Consider the following 20,370-nt stretch of genomic DNA (forward strand, 5'->3'; position numbering starts at 1 on the left):
TGTCTGCACTATTCACACGATGCCTCTACACCAAGCCCTGCCCAATACACTACTTAGATGTTTTCAAACTCCCTCACGCCCACATCCTCAGTGTCACACCCTAGGTCCCGGGGGTTTTCACCACCTCTCTCCAGAATGGTTGCTGTCATTTCCCAACCGCTCCCTCTAGCTTGGTCCTTCCCCCAACCCCTCCACTTCTCACAGCATGCTGTTCACGCTCCAACCTGCTGATTCAGAATTTCCCATGGCTGAGACCCAGGAATCTGCATTCCTAACAAGCACCCCAGGTGATTCTGATATACCCCAAACTAGAGAATCACTGGTTACAGGACAGAGCACAAACATAGAATGACCTTTGAGACTCTTTCCCCTCATCCCCTCTGCCCCCACTCTACTCAGGGCACACTTTCCTGCTTGATCTTTGTCCCCTCTCCCCTTCTCTCCCATCTCCCAGGGAGTTCTTTGTAACCTCTTTGCAAATTTATCCAGATCCTCTTCAGCTGTATGAACCTCTCCTTCCTTAAGTTCCCATAATACTGCAATCTCCACTCCTCTAATGACGTTAATTCCCTTTGCCTGTGTGAGACTAGGTGCACACGGTCTTGCCTTGTGTGCTCATTCAAGCTCTTTGAACTCAAGGAATTAAATGGCAGGCAAGGCTTCCCTGGTGGTGCAGTGGTTGAGAGTCCGCCCGCCGATGCAGGGGACACGGGTTCGTGCCCCGGTCCGGGAAGATCCCCACGTGCCGCAAAGCGGCTGGGTCCGCGAGCCATGGCCGCTGACCCTGCGCGTGCAGAGCCTGTGCGTGCAGAGCCTGTGCGTGCAGAGCCTGTGCTCCGCAACGGGAGAAGCCACAGCAGAGAGAGGCCTGCGTACCGAAAAAAATTTAAAAAATGGCAGGCACTTCCGTGATGGAACGGGCAGCCTTCGAGAGGACACATGTCCATAACTGACTCCATTCCTCATCACCCTTTCTTGGATGATGTCCAGGTGACAAAAATTGTACTTTTTCTGCAATGGGAGAGATGTTGGCTTCATGAGGGGCCAGGTTTTCTTCCAAAAGTCAAAACAAACGAACATCAACAATAACCAAACCCCAAAACAAAGGCTGTTGGTTATCCACAGAGGGTTTATTTCCACTTTAGTCCCCTGATGGGAGAAACGGAGTGCAGAGGAAACTTACAGAGGAGTGAAGCTTGTGATATAAAATAAACAAGATATAGTATCCTCTACATGCACTGTTCATACACATAGGAGTGTGCTTCCAGGACCCGACTGGAAAAGTGGACGCTTCCCAATTGCTCTCTTGGAATCCCTCTCAGGGCTTCTTCTTTCTCTGATGGAGAGTCCCCAGGAGAGCGAGCCTGGGGAGAAGGAAGGTGATCAGCCCTGTGAGGGCCAGGGAGAGGCTGCTGGCATTGGAAGCACCGAACGCTGGAGCTGGAAGGACCCTGAGGGGGATCTGATGCCTTCCTTTTACAGATGGGGAAACTGAGGCCCAGAGAGGGAAAGTGATTTGTCAAAGGTTATACGGCCAGTTGGGGGCAGAGCTGGGGCTAGAACCCAGGACTCTGGGCTCTCCCCCTCTTCTCACTGTCTTTCATGGGCAAGTCCCTGCTGCTCCTGGAAACCGGAGGACTGGATCCCTCTGAACATCCATGCTGGGTGTGTTCTCTGTAGAGCTCAGACCACAGACATGCTGGCGGTCCCTCCTGTGTCCTGAGCCCTCCTTCTTATGTTTCCCTGTCCAGAGGCACAGCGGAGCACGCTGTGAGCCTTCTCTTTCTCCAATCCAGTTGAGTCTCCACACCTGAGCCTGAGGCTCAGGTAGCCTTTTCAGATGACACATTTCAAGGCTGGAAAGTTGCTTCGTGCTCGTCTGGAGTGTCAGGTGTGGACACCCATGTGGTCAGCTGGTATTTGAGAGTGACGTATGGGTCCAAATGATGTGTTCTGAGTTGTTGGTGGGAATTTAATGGGGTTGGGGAGCCCCCCACTGCTCTTCTCCTCTCCCCAGTCACCACAGAGCTTCCCAGCTTTCTCTTTGTCCTTTGAAGTTCCTTTAACAGGGAACAGAAGGGATAAGGCTTGGACTGCGAGAAGTTTTGGGAGACAAAACCCAGGGACAAAAGTACTACAAGGCATTACACGTGGAGAGAGGGGCCTCGGGGTGTCAGCCCTGTCTCCCCAAACCTGAGGAGTTTTCTGCTAGAATGTACCCAGAGGGCAAAGCTGGGAGAATACAAGGACTTAGCTCAAGGCAAGGAAACATTTTCTAACAGTCAGGTCCAAGCTCGGTTACGGCAAGAGTGAGACCAGGGCCACTGGGTTTGACAAATGACTAGGAGTGAACGAGGCCCCTGGAGTGAGCACTTGGGAGAGGAGTAGGCGGGTACTGGCCCCAGTCTAGCTCCCTCACTGTACTGCGGGGAGAAGGAGGCCTGGAGAGGGGAGGGGACTCGCCCAGGGCCAGCGACCCAGGTCTCCTGTGTAAGGCCTTTTTCCTGTACCACACTGTTGGCTCTCAGGGTCCCAGGGACTGTCTTGGGAGGGTGGGAGCAGCGTGGTCCGTCCCACTGGTCACGTGAGTAACATGGAGTGCGCTGTCTTTGGGAGTGTGTGGTGCAGCCTCGCTCGGGCTGGCCAGGGCAGGCGCCCCGAGGACGTCAGGCAGCTCACCGCTCCACCTGGAGCTCCCCCAGGCCCTGCGGGGAGCCTATCTGCTCCCACACCCAGTCCACGTAGTTGGAGACCTTGGTGTAGACCCCATACACCTGCTTGCTGCCACATTCTTCGGGCCCCCCCCAGGACACCAGGCCTTGGGCCACCCAGCGCTGGCTTGAGTCATCGAAGATGACAAAGGCGCCGCCGCTGTCCCCCAGGCACGTGTCCTTGCCACCCTCGTAGTAGCCGGCACAGAACATGTTCTCTGTGACGCTGTAGTTGCCCGACCGGGACTCGTAGCTAGTCTTGCACTCGGCGTGTGGCACCACAGGTAACTTGACGTACTGCAGGACGTCTGACAAGGTCCGCGTGCCACTGCTGATGATCTCGTCCACCGTCACGTTAGGATTGGAGATGCCCCAACCAGCTACCAGCCCCAGCATGTGGGGTGCTGGGCCTTCGGGCTCGGGCCGCGGCAGGCAGACGGGCATGATGTGAGGCCCCAGGGGCACGGGCTCCCGCAGCTGCACCAGAGCGATGTCATGGTTGTAGTTCTGGATGTCGAAGTCTGGGTGGAGCACCACTCGGGCGGCCGAGCTGTTGACAGCCCCCAGTTTGTCCCGCACGTCGTGCAGGCCCAGGTAGACGGTGACGTGCTCCCTGGAGACCGGTGTCACCGTGTTGTCTCTGCGCTGGGAGCGCAGCACGTGGGCTGCTGTAAGGATCCACGACTCAGAGAGCAGGGCCCCGCTCCCAAACCACTTGTCATTGGGCACCCTTGAGGTGTCCTCCACCACGATCAGGGCCTGCCATGGGAAGAGGCCGGGCTCAGCATTCCGGCCCCCGATGATCCTCTTGACCAGGTTTGGCAGGGAGCGGGAGGGCTGACCACACACTGCAAGGAGAAGGAGGGAGCAGGGACAAGAGACAGAGACAGGTCAGGTCAGCCAGGTGGAAAGACCCTCTGAAAGAAATGCACACCTCACCCACTGTAGATTATGCCACCACGGACCCTACTCTACATCACAGAGCCATGCTAGCCTGGGAAAGCTCTGAGTGGGGTCATCTTTGGCCTAAGTCTTTCTAGTCTGGCCCATCTGTAGTCGGACCCTTCTGTAGCCAGGGCTGTCTATGAACCAGACCTTTTTATATGTGGGCCTTCACCATCCTGAACCATTCCAGCCAAGATCACTTGTGGCCTGGATCATCTTTAGCCAGGACTATCTCTAGCAGTGGTCACTTTGCCTCTTTCTTCCCTAGAAAGGCATCTCAGAACCCAGATGTGGTCCATGCTGTAGGTACTTAGAAAACTTCTGAAAACCACAGGTCAATGGCTTTGAGAGACAGAAGGAAATTAAAATACTGTCTAGCAGGTCACAGCAAACACTGGACTGGGAACTGAGACACCTGGGGCCTTGAACTGGCTTTTCTCTCCTCTGTCCTGTGTGACTCTGGGTAAGGAAATTTCCTTCTCTGGATTTCAATTTTTGATCTGCTAAATGAGGCAGTTGGTCAAGATGATCTCCAACGATCCTTTAAATTCCAAATTCCTTTGATTTTTGTTTCATTTGCCCTGGTCACCCCCATTTTATAGGTGAGTAGAACTCTCCAGAGGTTAAATGACTAGCCCAAGGTCACATTGCTATTAAGTGGCGTAGCAGGGGCTTAACTAGATTCTAAGATGAATGTCTTGTCCTTGTATCCCACAGTTCCTCATTACATATAAAGAACCTTTTCTTCTCTGGACTAAAGGACACATGATGTGAAGGGATGCCCAGGGCATCCAAGGTTAGGGAAAGGTGGCATAATCTACAAGCAATGATGCATAGGCTCTGCTCTACCCATCATTGCACCTGGGAACCCCGTCATACCTTCAGGGAAAGAAGAAAGGTCTGATCAAACTTCGTTCTACTGAGCTGTGCCCCGAGCATGCACATGCACCACCAGCCTCCTGTAGCCAAACGCCTTTGGCCCATGAGCAGGGGGTCTTCGGAACCAGCCCCCCGCTGCCTAAGAGCAAGCTCACAAGGGCCCCTCCAAGCAGGGTGCTTAGGTCTGGGGGCTAAGCCTGGTATGAGCGTGGACCTTCTCTTGGTTGCAAATTGCCAGGCTACACCCCTTGGCCTGGAATACTTTCAGCAGTCCATTAAAGACCAAGGAGCATTTGAGTTTTCTTGGCAACTCTGAGAGGTCAGGCTTCCAGCAACCTAATGCTTTTCAGATGCTCTTCTTCTGGATGCCAAATGCTTCTTACGTGATCCCGAGGCACCCTGCTGTTCACCCCAGGCCAGACGTGAGCTGGTTTTTGCTAATTGTCTGTGGCAGGCCTTCCAGAGCTGAAGGCCAGACTCCCAATTATAAGCAGCAGCCTACAAAGTGACTTCTCCAGGCAGGTCTGTGACTGGCCCTGCAAAACAGCTCATTGAGTGCTCATAGGCCCTCATCTGGTGAGGGACACGTCTGTGGCTCAGTCCATGGTCACAGCAAAGCCAGCACTGAATGGTGCCTTTTTTCCACGAAGCTGCCAGTGGCATACTCCAGGTCACAGAGTGTCTGAGTGAGGGAAGCTTGGAGAACAGCTAATTTACAGATGGAAAACTTGAGGTTCAAAGAAGGCAAGTGACATACTCAAAGTTATTAGTGGCAGAGCCAGAAATGGAGCCTGTTTCTTTGGACTCTGGCTTCATTTTTTCCCACTAAAGTCTGTTTTTCTTCTTGATTTGCTCTTGTCCTTTCAAGAGGTTGAATGATGCAGCAAGCCTTTGAGAGTGCTCATTGAAATGGGGCCATTCTTTTAGGCTGCTACCGTTCTCCATCCAGTCTTTCCTGAGGCAAAGGATTCACCTTGAAATACTAGAGCTTCAGCTGTGCTGAAGTCAGATTTGGGCTCTAGAAGGCTGGAGGTACTGAGGGAGGGCCCTAAAAACAGAAATGTGATATTCGAGAATTCTGGGTTCATGAGGATGGCAGAGTCAAGAATGGCTCAGCATTCATTGCTGGTGTTGACATCCAAAGTCTTGAGTCCATCTTCCAGTTCTGCCTCTAACTTTTTGTAGGTAACCCTGGATGAATCATTACACCTCCCTGATCCTTAGTTTTCTCATGTGTAAAATAAGGGGCAAATAATATTTTCTTAACAGTTTCCTTGGAAAGGTGGGATATTAGGATGCCAGATGAGAAGGCTTTCTCCATTCTGGCTTGGCTTTGGGTTCAATCTTGGTGTTTTAGGGGAGGAGAATTTAGAATTCTCTGGCCTGGTCTAATGATACACAATGTTCTGTTCGATACCAGGTGTTAAAAGAATTTCATGACTCATTGTATACAAGATGCTTTGTATGAGTCTAGAAGACGATGACCATTAAGAGTCATAGAATGTAATGGATCACCTGGTCCTGCTCCCTTACTTCTGAGGTACGAAATCCTAGCCCCAGAGAGGTGAGGTTACCTACCAAATCTTGCAATTAGGAAAAGACAACAGCGGGACCAAGACCCGGGCCCATGATTCCCAGCTCAGTGCCTCCTCCCCTTCTAGACACCGCAACATGGCTGCCCGGGATGCAATCCACCTGCAGTGCTGTCTTCTTTGGCCCACCTAGTGTTTTAGCAAAATGGGGGTTTGGCCTCCAGTTTGCCACAGCTCCACCATTCCCCATCTTCTCTGAGGCTTCTCCAGCCGTGGCCCTTGGGTGTGCTCCTGGCTAAGCCTAACTGAGATGATGGGGGTCAGCAGAGTGTGAATGGGTTGGCCTTTCCCCTGTTTCAGCTCCTCACGAATTCTTTGCATTCTTTCTTAGACTTAAAGCCCTCTTAAGTGAAGTCTTCCTAACCAGTCCCCATCCCTTTACTCCCAGACAACTACATGCAGGAATTTCTTCCTTCTCTGGGAACTCATAGCAGCTGTGATGGCCAGGGACATTTCCTATTACCACAACATTCTTTGTTCATTTTAAAGTGGGGTCAGTAGACAGGCTTGGGGGAGGTAGCAGTCACTAAGACTTGAGCGCATTGCTCTTTGGAAGAACTTGCTGCTCTGTCCTATGGTCATTTGGTATTTGTCTGATTTCCACCTCCTCTGAAACACAGTGAGTGCTTCAGGACGAGGTGTCTACTTTCTCACTTTTCCTGGTACACAGCCAGTGCAAACACCAACTGCGTGGGATGAAAAACCTGGTGGGAAGGGTGCAGAACTGCAGAGAGAAGAGGCAAGAAGGCTCCTGGTGTGACAGAACAGGTTGAACATAGAGGCTGGTTGGTTTGAGAAGATGTGAGGCTAGGCTTTTCTGACCTTTGACCTTCTGACGTTATCTCTTAAAAATCAATCGAAGCATCATGACACACACACCCCCACCCCTTACTCCATTAACAGCTAGGGCACCTGCGGCCCGAGGGCCTGGCATGGGAGACCTTGAGGCAGAGAACTTGAGGGTAAGGTACCTGGCAGGCAGGTAGGCTGGCTTCTCCCCAGGACTTCGTTCATCCAGACTCCTCGGGCAGAACATGTATATACATCTGGGAGAGGGAGAAAAGGTTGAAGAAGAAGAACATAGGTGATTTACAGCACATGGAAAATAGATCCGGGTTTTTAACTCCTCTGTTGTGGATCATTGTAAGTCTTCCAAAGAGTCTTTCTGATGCCGTTCTCTCTGAGCCAGTCCTGTCTGCAACTTGAAGCATCTTTCTAAACTGCGAATCGTTTCATCTCTGCTCAAAATCACAATAGCTTCCCACTGGACTCAAAAATAAACAGGATGCTCTTCAGTATGGTGTCCAAGGCTCTGAGCAATCTGACTCCTGCCTGTTGGGGCCCTGCCCAGCCCCTGGAAGGCACCTCTCATCATTAGTCAGACAGTTCTCTGTGGGGCACTTCCCCTGCTCCCGCTTCTCCACTTAACAAACCCTTTCATAAACCACACTTGTGCCCAACATCTCATGAGGCTTATGCTAGCTCTGTGAGCGCTATCACTATTCCCCTTCTGGAAGGAGGACTTGGAGGCTTTGAGAAATTAGGAGAATTTTCTTAGTGCTAGTCTGTGGTGGAAGCAGAACTGACTGGCCTTCACATCTCCTTGAGGGTTCCTTCTCTGCCAGAGGCTATATGTCTGTGTGGGTATGGGGATATCATGCAGCTTAACTCGGGGTGCAGGCCTGAGGCAGGGCGAGGCGAGGCATGTCTCCAAGGGTTTCTCTGCCCAATTCCTCCCAAACCGTGGCCAACAGACTAGCTGTTTCAGCCCCCAGCCCAACCCTGAGACCCAGAGCATGTGAGGAGGGAGTGCGCTGGTTTAGCATGGAAGGCTCACCTGTGATACTGTGCAGCATCTTGTAGTAGGGCTGCTGGCAGGAGTATCTGATCTCAGATTTGTATGTGGTAAGGTTGTTTCTGGTGGAAAATGTGACCAGCCCGTTTTCCAGCTCTGCCGGGGCTCCACAGTCCACAACTGAGAGAGAAGAGAGTGAGACTCCTCAATTACCTCTTCCTCTTCTTCTTGGGGGCCGTCTGGTGCGTGTCTCGTACGATGTGCAGCTTGTACACTGCATACAACTCCAGAGAGCAACGTTATAGTCTATGCAAATGATGGCCCTGCATTTGGGGTCTCTCCCGTCTATGACTACTGTGTGCTCAACTCACCTGGCCTGGTGTCAATTCCAGGGCAGGGGCAGGTCTGCTGAGATTCAAGCAGATCCCAGTCTTCTCCCCACCAGGGCCCCTTCCTTGACTTCCAGTTCTATTGTGCAATCCTCATATCCTCTTCTGTCCAAGCATGAAGCCCATGTCTCAGTGAGAAAATTCTGGCTCACATGAACCAAAGAACCTTCAGTTCTTCCAGACCCAACCACATGCTGAGTAAGAGCAGTTATTGTGCTCACTTTGGAGCTTGGCATAAAAAAGACAAACAAAAAGAAACCCAGCTCCTGCATGAGTACACAGCCGCACCCTGCTGGCTCTCTGCAGGCACAGAAGGCAGAAGAGGGGTCAGGAGGGTCCAACTTTTAGGCTTAACCTACTCATTTTCTCTGGCTGTTGGTGGCTGGATGTTGGGGCTGGCTGTAGGGCAAGACCAAAGATGCCTGCTCCTCAGAGGTGGTCTTAGGAGAGCTTGCCCGTCCAGCCAAGTCTTAGGGGAGGTGCCAGCACGAGTCTGCCAGGAGCCAGGTCAGGGGCTGAGGACCCAATGTGTCAATGTCTCTTCAGGGGCCTTTGTTAGAAGATGGTGCTTATTTCTTTTTTTTTTCTTTCTTTTTTTTTTTTTTGCGGTACGTGGGCCTCTCACTGTTGTGGCCTCTCCCGTTGCAGAGCACAGGCTCTGGACGTGAAGGCTCAGCGGCCATGGCTCACGGGCCCAGCCGCTCCGCGGCATGTGGGATCTTCCCAGACCAGGGCACGAACCCGTGTTGCCTGCATCGGCAGGCGGACTCTCAACCACTGCGCCACCAGGGAAGCCCCGATGGTGCTTATTTCTAAGGAAATCCTAATCTTAGTTCAAACAGCTTCTGCCAGATTGAAGAATCCCAGAGGACTCAGAACTTCGCAGGTGGAAAGGAACCTGAAGTCAGGAAACCTAGAACATCATCTTTATTTACAGATGAGCCCAGGGGGGGAGACTTGACTGGTCTAAGGTCACAGAGTGAGTTACAGTCAGAGAACTAGACCTGACCTTAAACTCAGTGTTTTTTTTTTAAGTAAACCAGACTCACGGTTCTTAGGACCTGTGAAACGGCCTGTAATCAATATTAGCTGGGTAATGGTGGACATTAGCTGTCCATCTTCTGATAATTTCAGAGGATCACATTCTAAAGCCAGAGTTTCCCTCTTCCTGAATTTTACCTGGTCACCTCGGGAAACAGAGATAGGGGCAATTTACCCCTGAGACGCTATTCAGAAATTGTGATTTTTAGCTTTAGGACTCCACATTTATATTGTTGATTGAACAGAGAGTTACCTAACTGAAAATACAGATGATTCTAAGACCCTTCAGGGTGGAGGAGAGGGATGAAGCATGGGAGTAAAAGCAGGTAGGTACCTCCTATTTACAAGGAAGGCAAACGCCAAGAGAACTGGTTAGTGTTGTTTCCTGGCCTCCAATCCCCCTGGACAAATCGCTCCCATTTGTTTTGATCTCCCAAAGGTAGAGACACCCTTCTACTCTGAGGAGAAAGCATGTAAGGGTCAGCACTATGATAACAAGAGGCAATATTATTTACTATCTAAAGCTATAAACAATTTAAAAAGTATTTTCCTGCAGAGTCTCTAAGCAGATTTTTCTTTCTTTTTTAGGAAATACCATTGATTAGTGCCTGGATCTTTGTATTACTCTTGAGTCCCTTAACTTCGGTCTAGCAATTTATTTTGCCCTAATTATCCTCAAGACCTAATACCTAGTTCTGTGTGGAGGATTCGAGGGTCAGTCGTAGACATGGCTAGGTGGTCAGGCCATTGAGAGCCTGTGCGCACCCAGCACTGGTGCAGAGAGATTGTCTGGACGGAGGGCCTGCTTTCACTTTACTCCAGAGAAGTAACTTTGCCCACTGATGAAGCTGGTTTTACAACCAGACACAGTGGGTAACAGACAGTGGAAAATAGAGGGTCATTTCAGCTTGGGTATGGTGAGTGGGGAAGAGGTGAACCTTTTCCTCAAGGCTACACTGGCAGGCAAAGAGCCATGTGTCTCTGGGACCTAGAGACAGCTTCTCTTTCAGAAGGCCCTTTGAGTTCTGCCTGCCACAATCCAAGATGCTAGATCCAGACCCTGCTTCCTCAGTTAGTCCATCTTCCTTGCTTGGGAAAGGGTCTCATCATCTTCTCTAAAGTGTGTCTGGCCACTTCCACACTCTGGGATCAAAACGCTCTTTCTTCGAACATCGCGGCTTCTTGAAAGGTTTTTCTCATTCTTCTAATTGGATAGGGCTGCTTCCTCATTTCTCCTTGCATGGCCCTTTATTCACTGCTCTCTGAGGCATGTATCTTAAGTTGCCTGGTATTACAATTATTCAGGTTTATATCATATCTTCTGTCTAAATTACGATCCCCTCTCTCACACTGAGTACAAGGCCTGTTATACTTTGTGGTCTTCAAAATATTGATTCAACTGATGCTTATCTTTAGGGATTTCCCCATCTCCTCTCTCAAGGGTACCCTTGACCTAGGATGGTGCTGCAGTCTCCAGACCATTCATTGTCCAACTTTGCAGGATTCTGCCTTCATCAAGAGGCCATGCAATCAGCAAGTAGACTGAGCAGTCACAATGTAATGCAGAGGTGCTCTGATATGTCTACCCAGATTTTGTTCAGGCTGAAGCAGAGATTCCCACCCTCCACAGCCCTTTCTTTATCATTATTTATGACCCATTGATGTCCCATGGCACCAGAGCTGAGGACTGCTGCTTTCAAGCGTGATACCTGTCTTTTGAAAAACTTTAATTAGGGAATTTTCAGAAATGCAAAATTTGTAAACCCCAGAGGAAAGATCTTCTGATGATGGAATTTCAGCCCTGTGTTAGGTATAGGTGGAAGAGAAACTCTTGGGCATGAGAATAGGTCTAGGTTTCCTAAAAATCCATGCTATATGAGTTATTGTTAGTTTCACCTACTCATGGTTGTTAAGAAAGTAGCAATGGGGACAAATATTAAAGTCATAAAGTCACAGGCATTCTGGCCCATTTAAACTTGAAGTGTAGAGTGGAAATCAGGGCCCACTTTGACCTGGTCCACCTAAGACCATGTGTGAATGTGTCTAGAATGAAAGCCATTTTTCCTTTGAGAAGAGTATAGTCCACATAGAAGTGCTAAAAAAAAAAAAAATCCCCCATTATCTTTTCAGCATAATGGTTGTATGATGGGTGAACCCTCAAAAGGAGAGTTGTTATATACGCCGCGGTTTCAACTGCTTAGGCCTATGTTGCCTTGTTCAGCATCCGCTCTAATCCACACTGAAATGGGAAATGGAGTTTTGGCAGGATGGGGAGGGATGGAGGAGCTCTGGGACCCAGGGGTCTTGTGACTGGTCCATTCCTGGATGTTTGCACTGTGTGGGGTCCCGCCATTCACTCTGCCACTTGCTCTGACTCAGGTTCGCTCTCCACATCCATTTCCGTTTCTGCCACCATGATGAAGATCAAAGAGGGGTCAGGAGGTAAAGAGAAAGGAAGCAGAGAGAAGGAGGGAGAGAGAGAAAAAGAAGAGAAAGAAAAATTAGCAAGCAAAGCAGAAACAGTTTCTGTAAGAAATACAGAAATCACTCCACCAGAATCGATTAAGAATGCATAGTGTAGGGCTTCCCTGGTGGCGCAGTGGTTGAGAGTCCGCCTGCCGGTGCGGGGGACGTGGGTTCGTGCCCCGGTCCGGGAGGATCCCACGTGCCGCGGAGCGGCTGGGCCCGTGAGCCATGGCCACTGAGCCTGCGCGTCTGGAGCCTGTGCTCCGCAACGGGAGAGGCCACAACACTGAGAGGCCCGCATACCGCAAAAAGAAAAAAAAAAAAAGAAAAAAAAAAAAGAAAAAAAAAAAGAATGCATAGTGTAGGTACAGCCAGTGTGAAGGACAGCTTGGGATTGTGGAATGCGTACCATCCTGAGAATTTGCACAGTCATAAATCCTGGTTCATGGCAATGATAACATTCTGCCCGTGGAGCAAGCTTTGCATTCATCTGGTCCAAACCCTCATTTGGCAGATGGCATCAGAGTGGAGCAGGACTTGTTTGGGGTCACCCAGCAAGGTGGATGCAGGGCCAGAACCACAGCCCATAATTCCCACTTCCTGTTTTGGTGCAAGTTTCTTCACTGCACACACACACTTCTGTCTGTTCCCAACCCCTTTCCCCACAGTCCCTGGGGACTCATAACTTCTCAGTCTTTTTTGTCTTTTTTGCATCTCCCCTAGGACCCAGCATATGCCTGGGACAAAAGTACTCAATAAATACCTAGTCAGTGAACAAGCAGAGATGCCGGGTGTGTCTGAGTGGGGAGTCTGATAGTCCTGATTCAGGCTATGCTGGGAGAACCAGGCCATATTAGGGAGGACAAATTCCTCTTTTCTTTAGTACAAAATGACAGCATACATTTGTATACTAACATACATCATATAAAAGAGCACCAGGAGATACATTAGTGCCTTACTTTATCAATACTTCCGTGACAACAAAAAGCATGTGTTTCATCAGGGACAAAAAATTATTACCAACGTTTCCTACTTTCCAAGAGTATGAATGAGAGAAACCAAACCTCTTCCTATGAGGGGGTTGGGTAGGGGAAAGAAACAAGCTTTTACTGAGCTTTTACTTATTCCTAGCGCTCCATGGGTATGATATGTACATTAACTCAGTCCACAGAACAATCAAGAATGCAGGAAACTCAGGCCAAATGAGTCTCAGTCAACTGTTCATGCATATTTAACTGGTGGAGTCTGGACTTGAATCTAGAACTTCCTGTCTCCAAAGCAACACCCTGTCCTCTCTACCCCTCATTCTCTGCCTCGTCCTTCAGAGCACCTCCTTGCCCTGTTCTGCAAAGTGCTTCACACAGAACTTAGTCACAGCACCACACAAGAGCCACGTGTTGCAGGAGGTGGCAGATGTGTCTATTGGCATTTAGTTCTTCAATGCCTGGGCTTTGTCTTTTCCATCTGAATTCCTTGTGGACCTCTGCACTGGCATCCAGTAAACGTCTGTCGAGACTTTTTGTTGCAGCCATAAAGTGCACCCATTTCCCACACTGGGCTGACTCCAGCCTCATCATCATATAGAAAAGAAAATTGAAAACAAGCGCTTCCTGCTCTAAAATTATGCCTGGGATTTGCGTCAAGGGAGCCCCACCCTGACAGTGTCCCCTTGGAGCAGTGGGAGGGGATCTGCCTGCCTACTGGACCCGAGCCATTTAGTAGAAGGGAAGAGGATAACACTCTACAGTTTATATGAGGTCATGAAATGGGGCTGGGCAGGACCCACCCTAATTCTCGACTCCTCGCCTCTCCATTCGAAAACATATCCTCCTTCCCTCCCTCCCTCTTTTCTCTTCCCTTTCTGTTGCCAGGCCTCCTCTCATCACTGTTGCCACAGATGAGTTTTCTAAAATTGTGGTCCTTACAAGTCTTGCATTGAAATCACCTGGTTAGGGGCAGAGGGCGTGGTGGCTGGTGATTTGTATTTTTACAAGCTCACTAGGTGATTTAGATGCATTACATTATTTCTGAACCAGTGGGATATATTCTAGAATATTAAAGCTAATCCTGAATCTTTACAGCTGAGGTGAAGGAGCTTGTCCCTGGTCACAGCATGGGTTAGGAGCAGAGCCAAGGCAAGAACTCTGGGTCCCAAGAACCAGTGCAGAACTGGACCCCCTGCTTCACGTAGGTCCACTGTGTTGACCACACAGCCCTTCCTGCACAGCCCCAGCTCATGAGCTGTCCCAGGAGACAGTGGATATAGCTGATGGCCACGTAAAGACTGGCAAGGTCACTGGGCTCTGGGCACCAGTGCCAAAATAGTTTCCTGAATTAGCAATTGCCAGAGCTAGTTTCGAACCTGGAAACAAGCTATTCCTTTAGCAAATTTGGCAACCTGCCTGCAGGCAGAGGTAAAACTAGTATTTAGAAAACAAACTGGGACCCACAAGGTCCTTTTGGAATTCTGACATCTTATTGCTGAAAGAAACATGAATAAACTTCTGTCCAACCTTGATGTGTCTGTGGAATTCCTGCCCTAACCCGCTCAGAGTGTACCTGCCAGGTTTCCCCCCTTGTGTGGGCTCTGCTCGGACCCCACCAGTGCTGGGAGCTCATGACCCTTATAATCAGCCGATTGTGTTTTCTTACTTTTACAGGTGGGAATCTTGTTACTCCATGTCCCATCCTTCAGACACTCGATCTGGAATGTGTCCACCTCCACATTATCCTGGGAAGAAACATGAAGAAGGTATAGGAAGAAGGAGGAGCGGTGGGGTTTGTGGTTTTTCCCAGTGAAAGCAGCTCGAACAGCAAAGGTGGCTGCCCTCCCCTGAGCTTTCCCAACCGTGGGCCTCCAAGGGCTTGAAGCTAAGGGGAAGACAGACGCTGAATTCATATCCGCCCGCTCCTACTCTGAAGACAGGCCAGGACTGTGTGCAAGAAGGGGTCCGGGAGGATGACTCTGAAGGGAAACCTGGACCCGTGACTCCTTCAGAGCAGCGGCTCTCAAACCTGAGTGAGGAGCAGCATCCCTGAGTCCCTGAGGGCTTTTGCACAGGTCACTGGGCCCTACTGATTCAGTGGGTCTGGCCTGGGGACCACAGCTTTGCATCTCTAACAAGTGATGTGCTGATGCCGTGGGGTCCTCACTTGGATTATCGTTCCCTGAGAGCAGCGGTCCACTAGCTTGGCTCACATCAGACTCACCTGGGCAACTTACCAGAAAACAGTCACTGCCCCCCACCCCCCGAGATTCTGCTTGAATTGATCTCAGGTGGGGTTGGGAGGTGATTTTTTTGTTGTTGTTGTGGTGGTGGTGGTTTTTAAGTTAACCATGGGGTTCCTAGGAGAATGACTGTTTCAGAGAGCAAGCAATGCCCATCTGCCACCTTTAAAATCTCTACTTCTATCCCAGGTTCCCACCAAAACCCTGACAAACTTTGTTAATGTTGTTTGTACTGGTTATCGGGCTGAATGGATATGATTTGCTCTGACTTTTGTGTCACTTTCAGAAATGAGAGTCTGGGACACACACTTTGAATTTTTAGAAGACTGGAATCTCTGATGCATTTTGGAGGTCTATGGAGAAGCTAGGAAATACTGTGGTGGGACTAGGACAAGCTCTAGAAGCCCATCTGCCCTGGGAGGCTCTGGAGAATTTCTCTGGCCTGGATGACCTCCCTCCCCCGGCAGGACCCTGTACCTTCAGCACTTTGTAGCCTGTGTCACAGCTGATGAGCACCTGGTCTTTGAAAAAGTACTTGGCTTGCAAGGGATCAATTATCCCATGGACAGGAGGCTGCAGCTTGGGGCACTCATTCCCTGGTGGGGAACAATGAAAGGAGAAGGTGAGAAAACAAAGAAAAGTCTGGTCACAAGAGGCCATTCCCTAGAATGCAAGGCCTGATGAAGGTGGAAAAGCCACACAAAAACCATACCCCCAGGCTATGGGGGCCTGGACCTACCAGGCCCTGAAGAAGGCTTACTTTGTAAACTTGAGCAGGTCACTTTACAACATGGACCTCTATTTCCTCATTTGTAAAATGAAGTGGTTGGCCAGATGATTTCATCAAAACTCAGGGTTGGAAAAGATATTAAATGTCACTGAGTGCAACTCTTGTCTAATGTTCCCTTTACATCTTCTATAGTAGATCTCAGACATCTATTTGCATTCCTACAGGGACAGGGAGCTCGATACCTCCCAACCTGTATCTTTCATACGAGACTCCTCTGATTAAAGGAACAGAATTTTCATATTCTACTGAAATTTATACCCTTGTAATTTTTACTCAGTGGGCATAGTTTGCTCTTTTGGGCCAGGCACGATGACCCCACTCTTTCTTCCCAAGACCATTCTTCAAAGTGTTAGAGAGACAGTGATAATATGCCCCTGAGCCCTCTCTTCAAAAGGCTAAATTGGATAGGATTCCTCTTTCCTGGACAAACTCTCCTTTGTTAATATCCTCTTCGTGCCTCTCCCCACAAGCAGGCACTAAATGTGATGATGCAGGCAAGGCCAGGATAGTCTCTGAACTGGATTAGTCACACACAGCTGTGGTCTTGTCACTGATGTCTACCCCCTTCTTCCTCGAGTTACTGCAGGCCCGTTGGATCAAATACCTCCAGCAGGGTATGGACCAGGACTGGGTGCCTTGAGGTACTGGGGAATGAGGCCTGTGGGCTTTGTCAGTCTAGGGGACACATGGAGGCAAACGGCCATGGTGAAACATTTTGAGCTACAGACTCTCACCCAGATTCCTGCCCCAGACGTGAGGAGGGCTGGCACTGGAGGGGTCCTCCCCACGCCCAGTGAATCACAGCTTGAAGGAGTGAAGTTTAGGAAACTGTTTGTTTTTTTTTTTTTTAAATCTCCTCATGTGATTCTGAAGTGCAGCCAGTTTTGAAATCTACATCTAGTCTAAACCCACCATCATTGCTGTCCTTGCGCCCATTTTACAGATGGGAAACTGAGTCAGCAAAGAGGATTTGCCTCCATCCCAAGCTGCTCACTGGCAGAGTTGGGAGTTCTGCCACATCCCTGGAGGAGCCCCAGGCCTGCTCCCCCTGACCACCTGGGCACTGCCCCATGAGGGCTGAGCATGGGAGCCAAGTGTGACCCAGGAGAGGAGAGGCTGTGTTACCTGTTGCCCTGTACAACAGCCTCCAGCCCCGGTTCTCGCCTGAGTTGTCACTGCGGAACAGGATCTGGACGCTGTGGCTCTGGGTATTGATGGGTTCTGGGGCTTTCTCTCCACAGAAGGGCCCCAGAACTTTTGGACCGGTTTTAATCTGTGAGGGGCAAGACAGAGAAAAAGCAGGGTCACATCTGAGTGGCAGTGGCTGCTGCAGGGATTGTCTCTATACTGCACCCGGGGTTTTCTGGAAGCTTCGATGTGAGCCCATGGTGTTCACTCACTTTTTAGTGGGCATTACCATTCATCAAAGGGTTCCATCTCCACTCTCCCTTTTACAATTTACAATGGCCCTGGAAGTGGACAAGGCCGGCTAATAATCCTCTGCTCATAGATGAATGTATTATGGCTCAGAAAGGAGCAGAGCCCTGTGCAGGTGCACAGTACAGAAAAGGCCTCTGCTCTCAAAGACCCTGCAGCCTAGTCAGGGCAGACTAATGGAAAATAAACAAAATAATTACAGGCTGTGGTAAGCATTATAAAAATAATCAGGATGATGTACATATATAAATATATGCTATATGTTTACGATTTATGTAGTAAAATCTATGTAGTTTGTATAATTTATCATTAATATAATAGATAATAACTTTAAATCGGAAGTCAGGGAAGGCATCTTTGAGGAGGTGACATTGGATTTGAAACATGTAGGATGATAAGGAGTTTCTCATTGGAAGAGAAGAGAAGAATACTTTCCAGGCAGCGAAAACAACTTATATGAAGGTTGAGGCCAAAGGTGGGAAAGAGCCTGGCAAGTATCAAGAACAGGAAGGATTTGCATTTCTCTAATGATTAGTGATGTTGAGCATCCTTTCATGTGTTTGTTGGCAATCTGTACAAACAATAAATGCTGGAGAGGGTGTGGAGAAAAGGGAACCCTCTCGCACTGTTTGTGGGAATGTAAATTGATACAGCCACTATGGAGAACAGTATGGAGGTTCCTTAAAAAACTAAAAATACAACTACCATATGACCCAGCAATCCCACAACTGGGCATATACCCTGAGAAAACCATAATTCAAAAAGAGTCATGTACTACAATGTTCATTGCAGCACTATTTACGGTAGCCAGGACATGGAAGCAACCTAAGTGTCCATTGACAGATGAATGGATAAAGAAGATGTGGCACATATATAAAATGGAATATTACTCAGCCATAAAAGAAACGAAATTGAGTTATTTGTAGTGAGGCGGATGGATCTGGAGTCTGTCATACAGAGTGAAGTAAGTCAGAAAGAGAAAAACAAATACCATATGCTAACACACATATATATATATGGCATCTAAAAAAAAGTGTTCTAAAGAACCTAGGGGCAGGACAGGAATAAAGACACAGACATAGAGAATGGACTTGAGGACACGGGGAGGGGGAAGGGTAAGCTGGGATGAAGTGAGAGAGTGGCATGGACATACATACACTACCAAATGTAAAATAGATAGTTAGTGGGAAGCAGCCACATAGCACAGGGAGATCAGCTCGGTGTTTTGTGTCTACCTAGAGAGGCGTGATAGGGAAGGTGGAAGGGAGACGCAAGAGGGAGGAGATATGGGGATATATGTTTATGTATAGCTGATTCACTTTGTTATACAGCAGAAACTAACACACCATTGTAAAGCAATTATACCCCAATAAAGATGTTAAAAAATAAAATTAAAAATAAATAAATAAATAAAAGAACAGGAAGGAAGCCACTGGGGCTGGAACAAAGGGAATGCCCCAGCTTGAGGTTGGAAAGGCAGGCAAGGGCCATATTGTGTTGAGGAATTTATGTTTACTCCAAATAAAATCTTGATGTAACTTGGCTTTCATAGAGTTTATCCTGGATTCTATGAGAGAGCAGACCATGTAGAGCAAGAGTGGAAGCCAGCAAACCCGCCAGGTAGCTTTGCAGTTGACCAGAAGAGAGCAGGGTTTGCACTCAGTTGGAGGCATTGGGGATGGAGAGAAGGGAAGACGCCCTCTGGGCTGGTCTGATTTCCCAGCTCCCAGGCCAGGTCCTGCCTATGCCTTTAACTCTTTCTCCTTCCACCTCTGAGGACCAGCACTCTTTAATCCTCATTTGATGAATTCTATAATCCTGGGTACATCTTCATCTTGTCAGCCTTACTGTGGCAAGGGGGAAAAGTGAAGCCCCAAGAGGTTACGTGCCTGGATAAGGCTCATAGCATAGCTCCCAGGATATGAGGTGTGGTAGACAGAGTTCTAAGATGGTTCCCATGACCTTCACTCTGGTGTTACTTCATGATGATGTTATGTTACCTGGCAGAAGGGATTTTGCAGGTGGGCAAAGGGCTAGTTTGGGATCAGGGAAGATCCCTAGACTGGATACAAATAAGCTGGTAGATGTTATTTTAAATCATTATTTTTAGGAAGAAACCTGCTTGGCCCCCTCTCCTGGAAGAAGGGAGGGCCAAGAATGTCAATTTTCCCAATTCATCCAAGATTTTCCAGCATTCCCAGGGCTTATGCCCACTGTCTTCTTACCTTGATGTAGTCATAGGGGCAGGACACCTCAGGATGGTCCTCAATGTCAAAAATGTCCTCAAACTGCAGGCTGATCATGAAACCCTCCTCCAGCTCAATGGTGTAGACACATTCGGAGCTCTTAGGGTAAGGGCTGGGGAAGTCGGGGCTGGTGATCACGCCAGCCCTCTGTGTGAAGAGGTTGTCACTGCACTCCACTGTGGGAAACACACCGGAGCAAAGTGGCACACCACACCCACGGCCACAGCAACCCCTTTCTTATCTGCTACTGTACAATTTTCCCAGTGGTCCTGAGAGGCAAGTGGGGAAGGAGTCATTATCCCCATTTTACAGGTGGGGAAACTGAAGTTTAGTGAGGGGAAGTGATTTAACCAAGGTCACACACCCAGTAATTTGCAGAGTCAATACTCAAAGGCACTGAGTGTGATAAGCTTTCTTGTCAAATTCTCTGGTCTTCGTGGGGGGCTGGAGGGGTCTGAGATGGAGTGGTCCGGGAGAAAGTCTGGTCTTCTTTTGTCCTGCTCTCTCCTCAGCCCAGGACTCCCTGGGGTCTCTGCTCAAAGCCTTCCTTGATCCCTCATATAACACAGGACCTTCACATATACCCTCACCCTCTGGCCCTGGTCTTGCTTTTGTTTCTCTTCATGCTGCTGACCACTGCTTGCCAGTATGAAATATATTTGTCAGTGGATTTTCTTGTCTCCACTAGACTGTAAGTTCCCTGAGCTCAGGGATTCTGCTCTGTTCCTCACCACAGCTGCAACCCAGCACCCAGGGTCCTGGATCCTGGCCATGGCTGAGCCCTGCCAAGGCCTTGTTGTTTGCCACTGAACCATTGTCTTTGGGCTGACCCATCCTGGATCTGGCATGA

The 20,370-nt window shown here is 49.1% G+C and overlaps 1 protein-coding gene across 3 annotated transcripts in view; it reads right to left on the reverse strand.

Annotated features, from left to right (window-relative positions):
• Positions 1–1,113: 1,113 nt before the first annotated feature.
• The window catches only part of MASP1 (MBL associated serine protease 1), a 48,034-nt gene continuing 28,777 nt past the window's right edge, over positions 1,114–20,370 (reverse strand). For 2 of the 3 annotated variants that reach the window (XM_067034205.1, XM_059064321.2), the window contains 7 exons: positions 19,500–19,696; positions 16,963–17,110; positions 15,525–15,643; positions 14,471–14,549; positions 7,965–8,102; positions 7,099–7,173; positions 1,114–3,559 (listed from right to left, as the gene is read on the reverse strand). In XM_067034205.1, the coding sequence (XP_066890306.1) occupies positions 2,676–3,559; positions 7,099–7,173; positions 7,965–8,102; positions 14,471–14,549; positions 15,525–15,643; positions 16,963–17,110; positions 19,500–19,696 (1,640 nt within the window). In that variant the 3' untranslated portion in view covers positions 1,114–2,675. Of the gene's footprint in view, positions 3,560–7,098; positions 7,174–7,964; positions 8,103–8,902; positions 11,759–14,470; positions 14,550–15,524; positions 15,644–16,962; positions 17,111–19,499; positions 19,697–20,370 lie in introns of those variants that run through there. The other variant, XM_059064322.2, reaches the window with a different exon arrangement.

The sequence above is a fragment of the Kogia breviceps genome, chromosome 5 (genome assembly GCF_026419965.1).
Source record: "Kogia breviceps isolate mKogBre1 chromosome 5, mKogBre1 haplotype 1, whole genome shotgun sequence".
Taxonomy (NCBI): Eukaryota; Metazoa; Chordata; class Mammalia; order Artiodactyla; family Physeteridae; genus Kogia; species Kogia breviceps.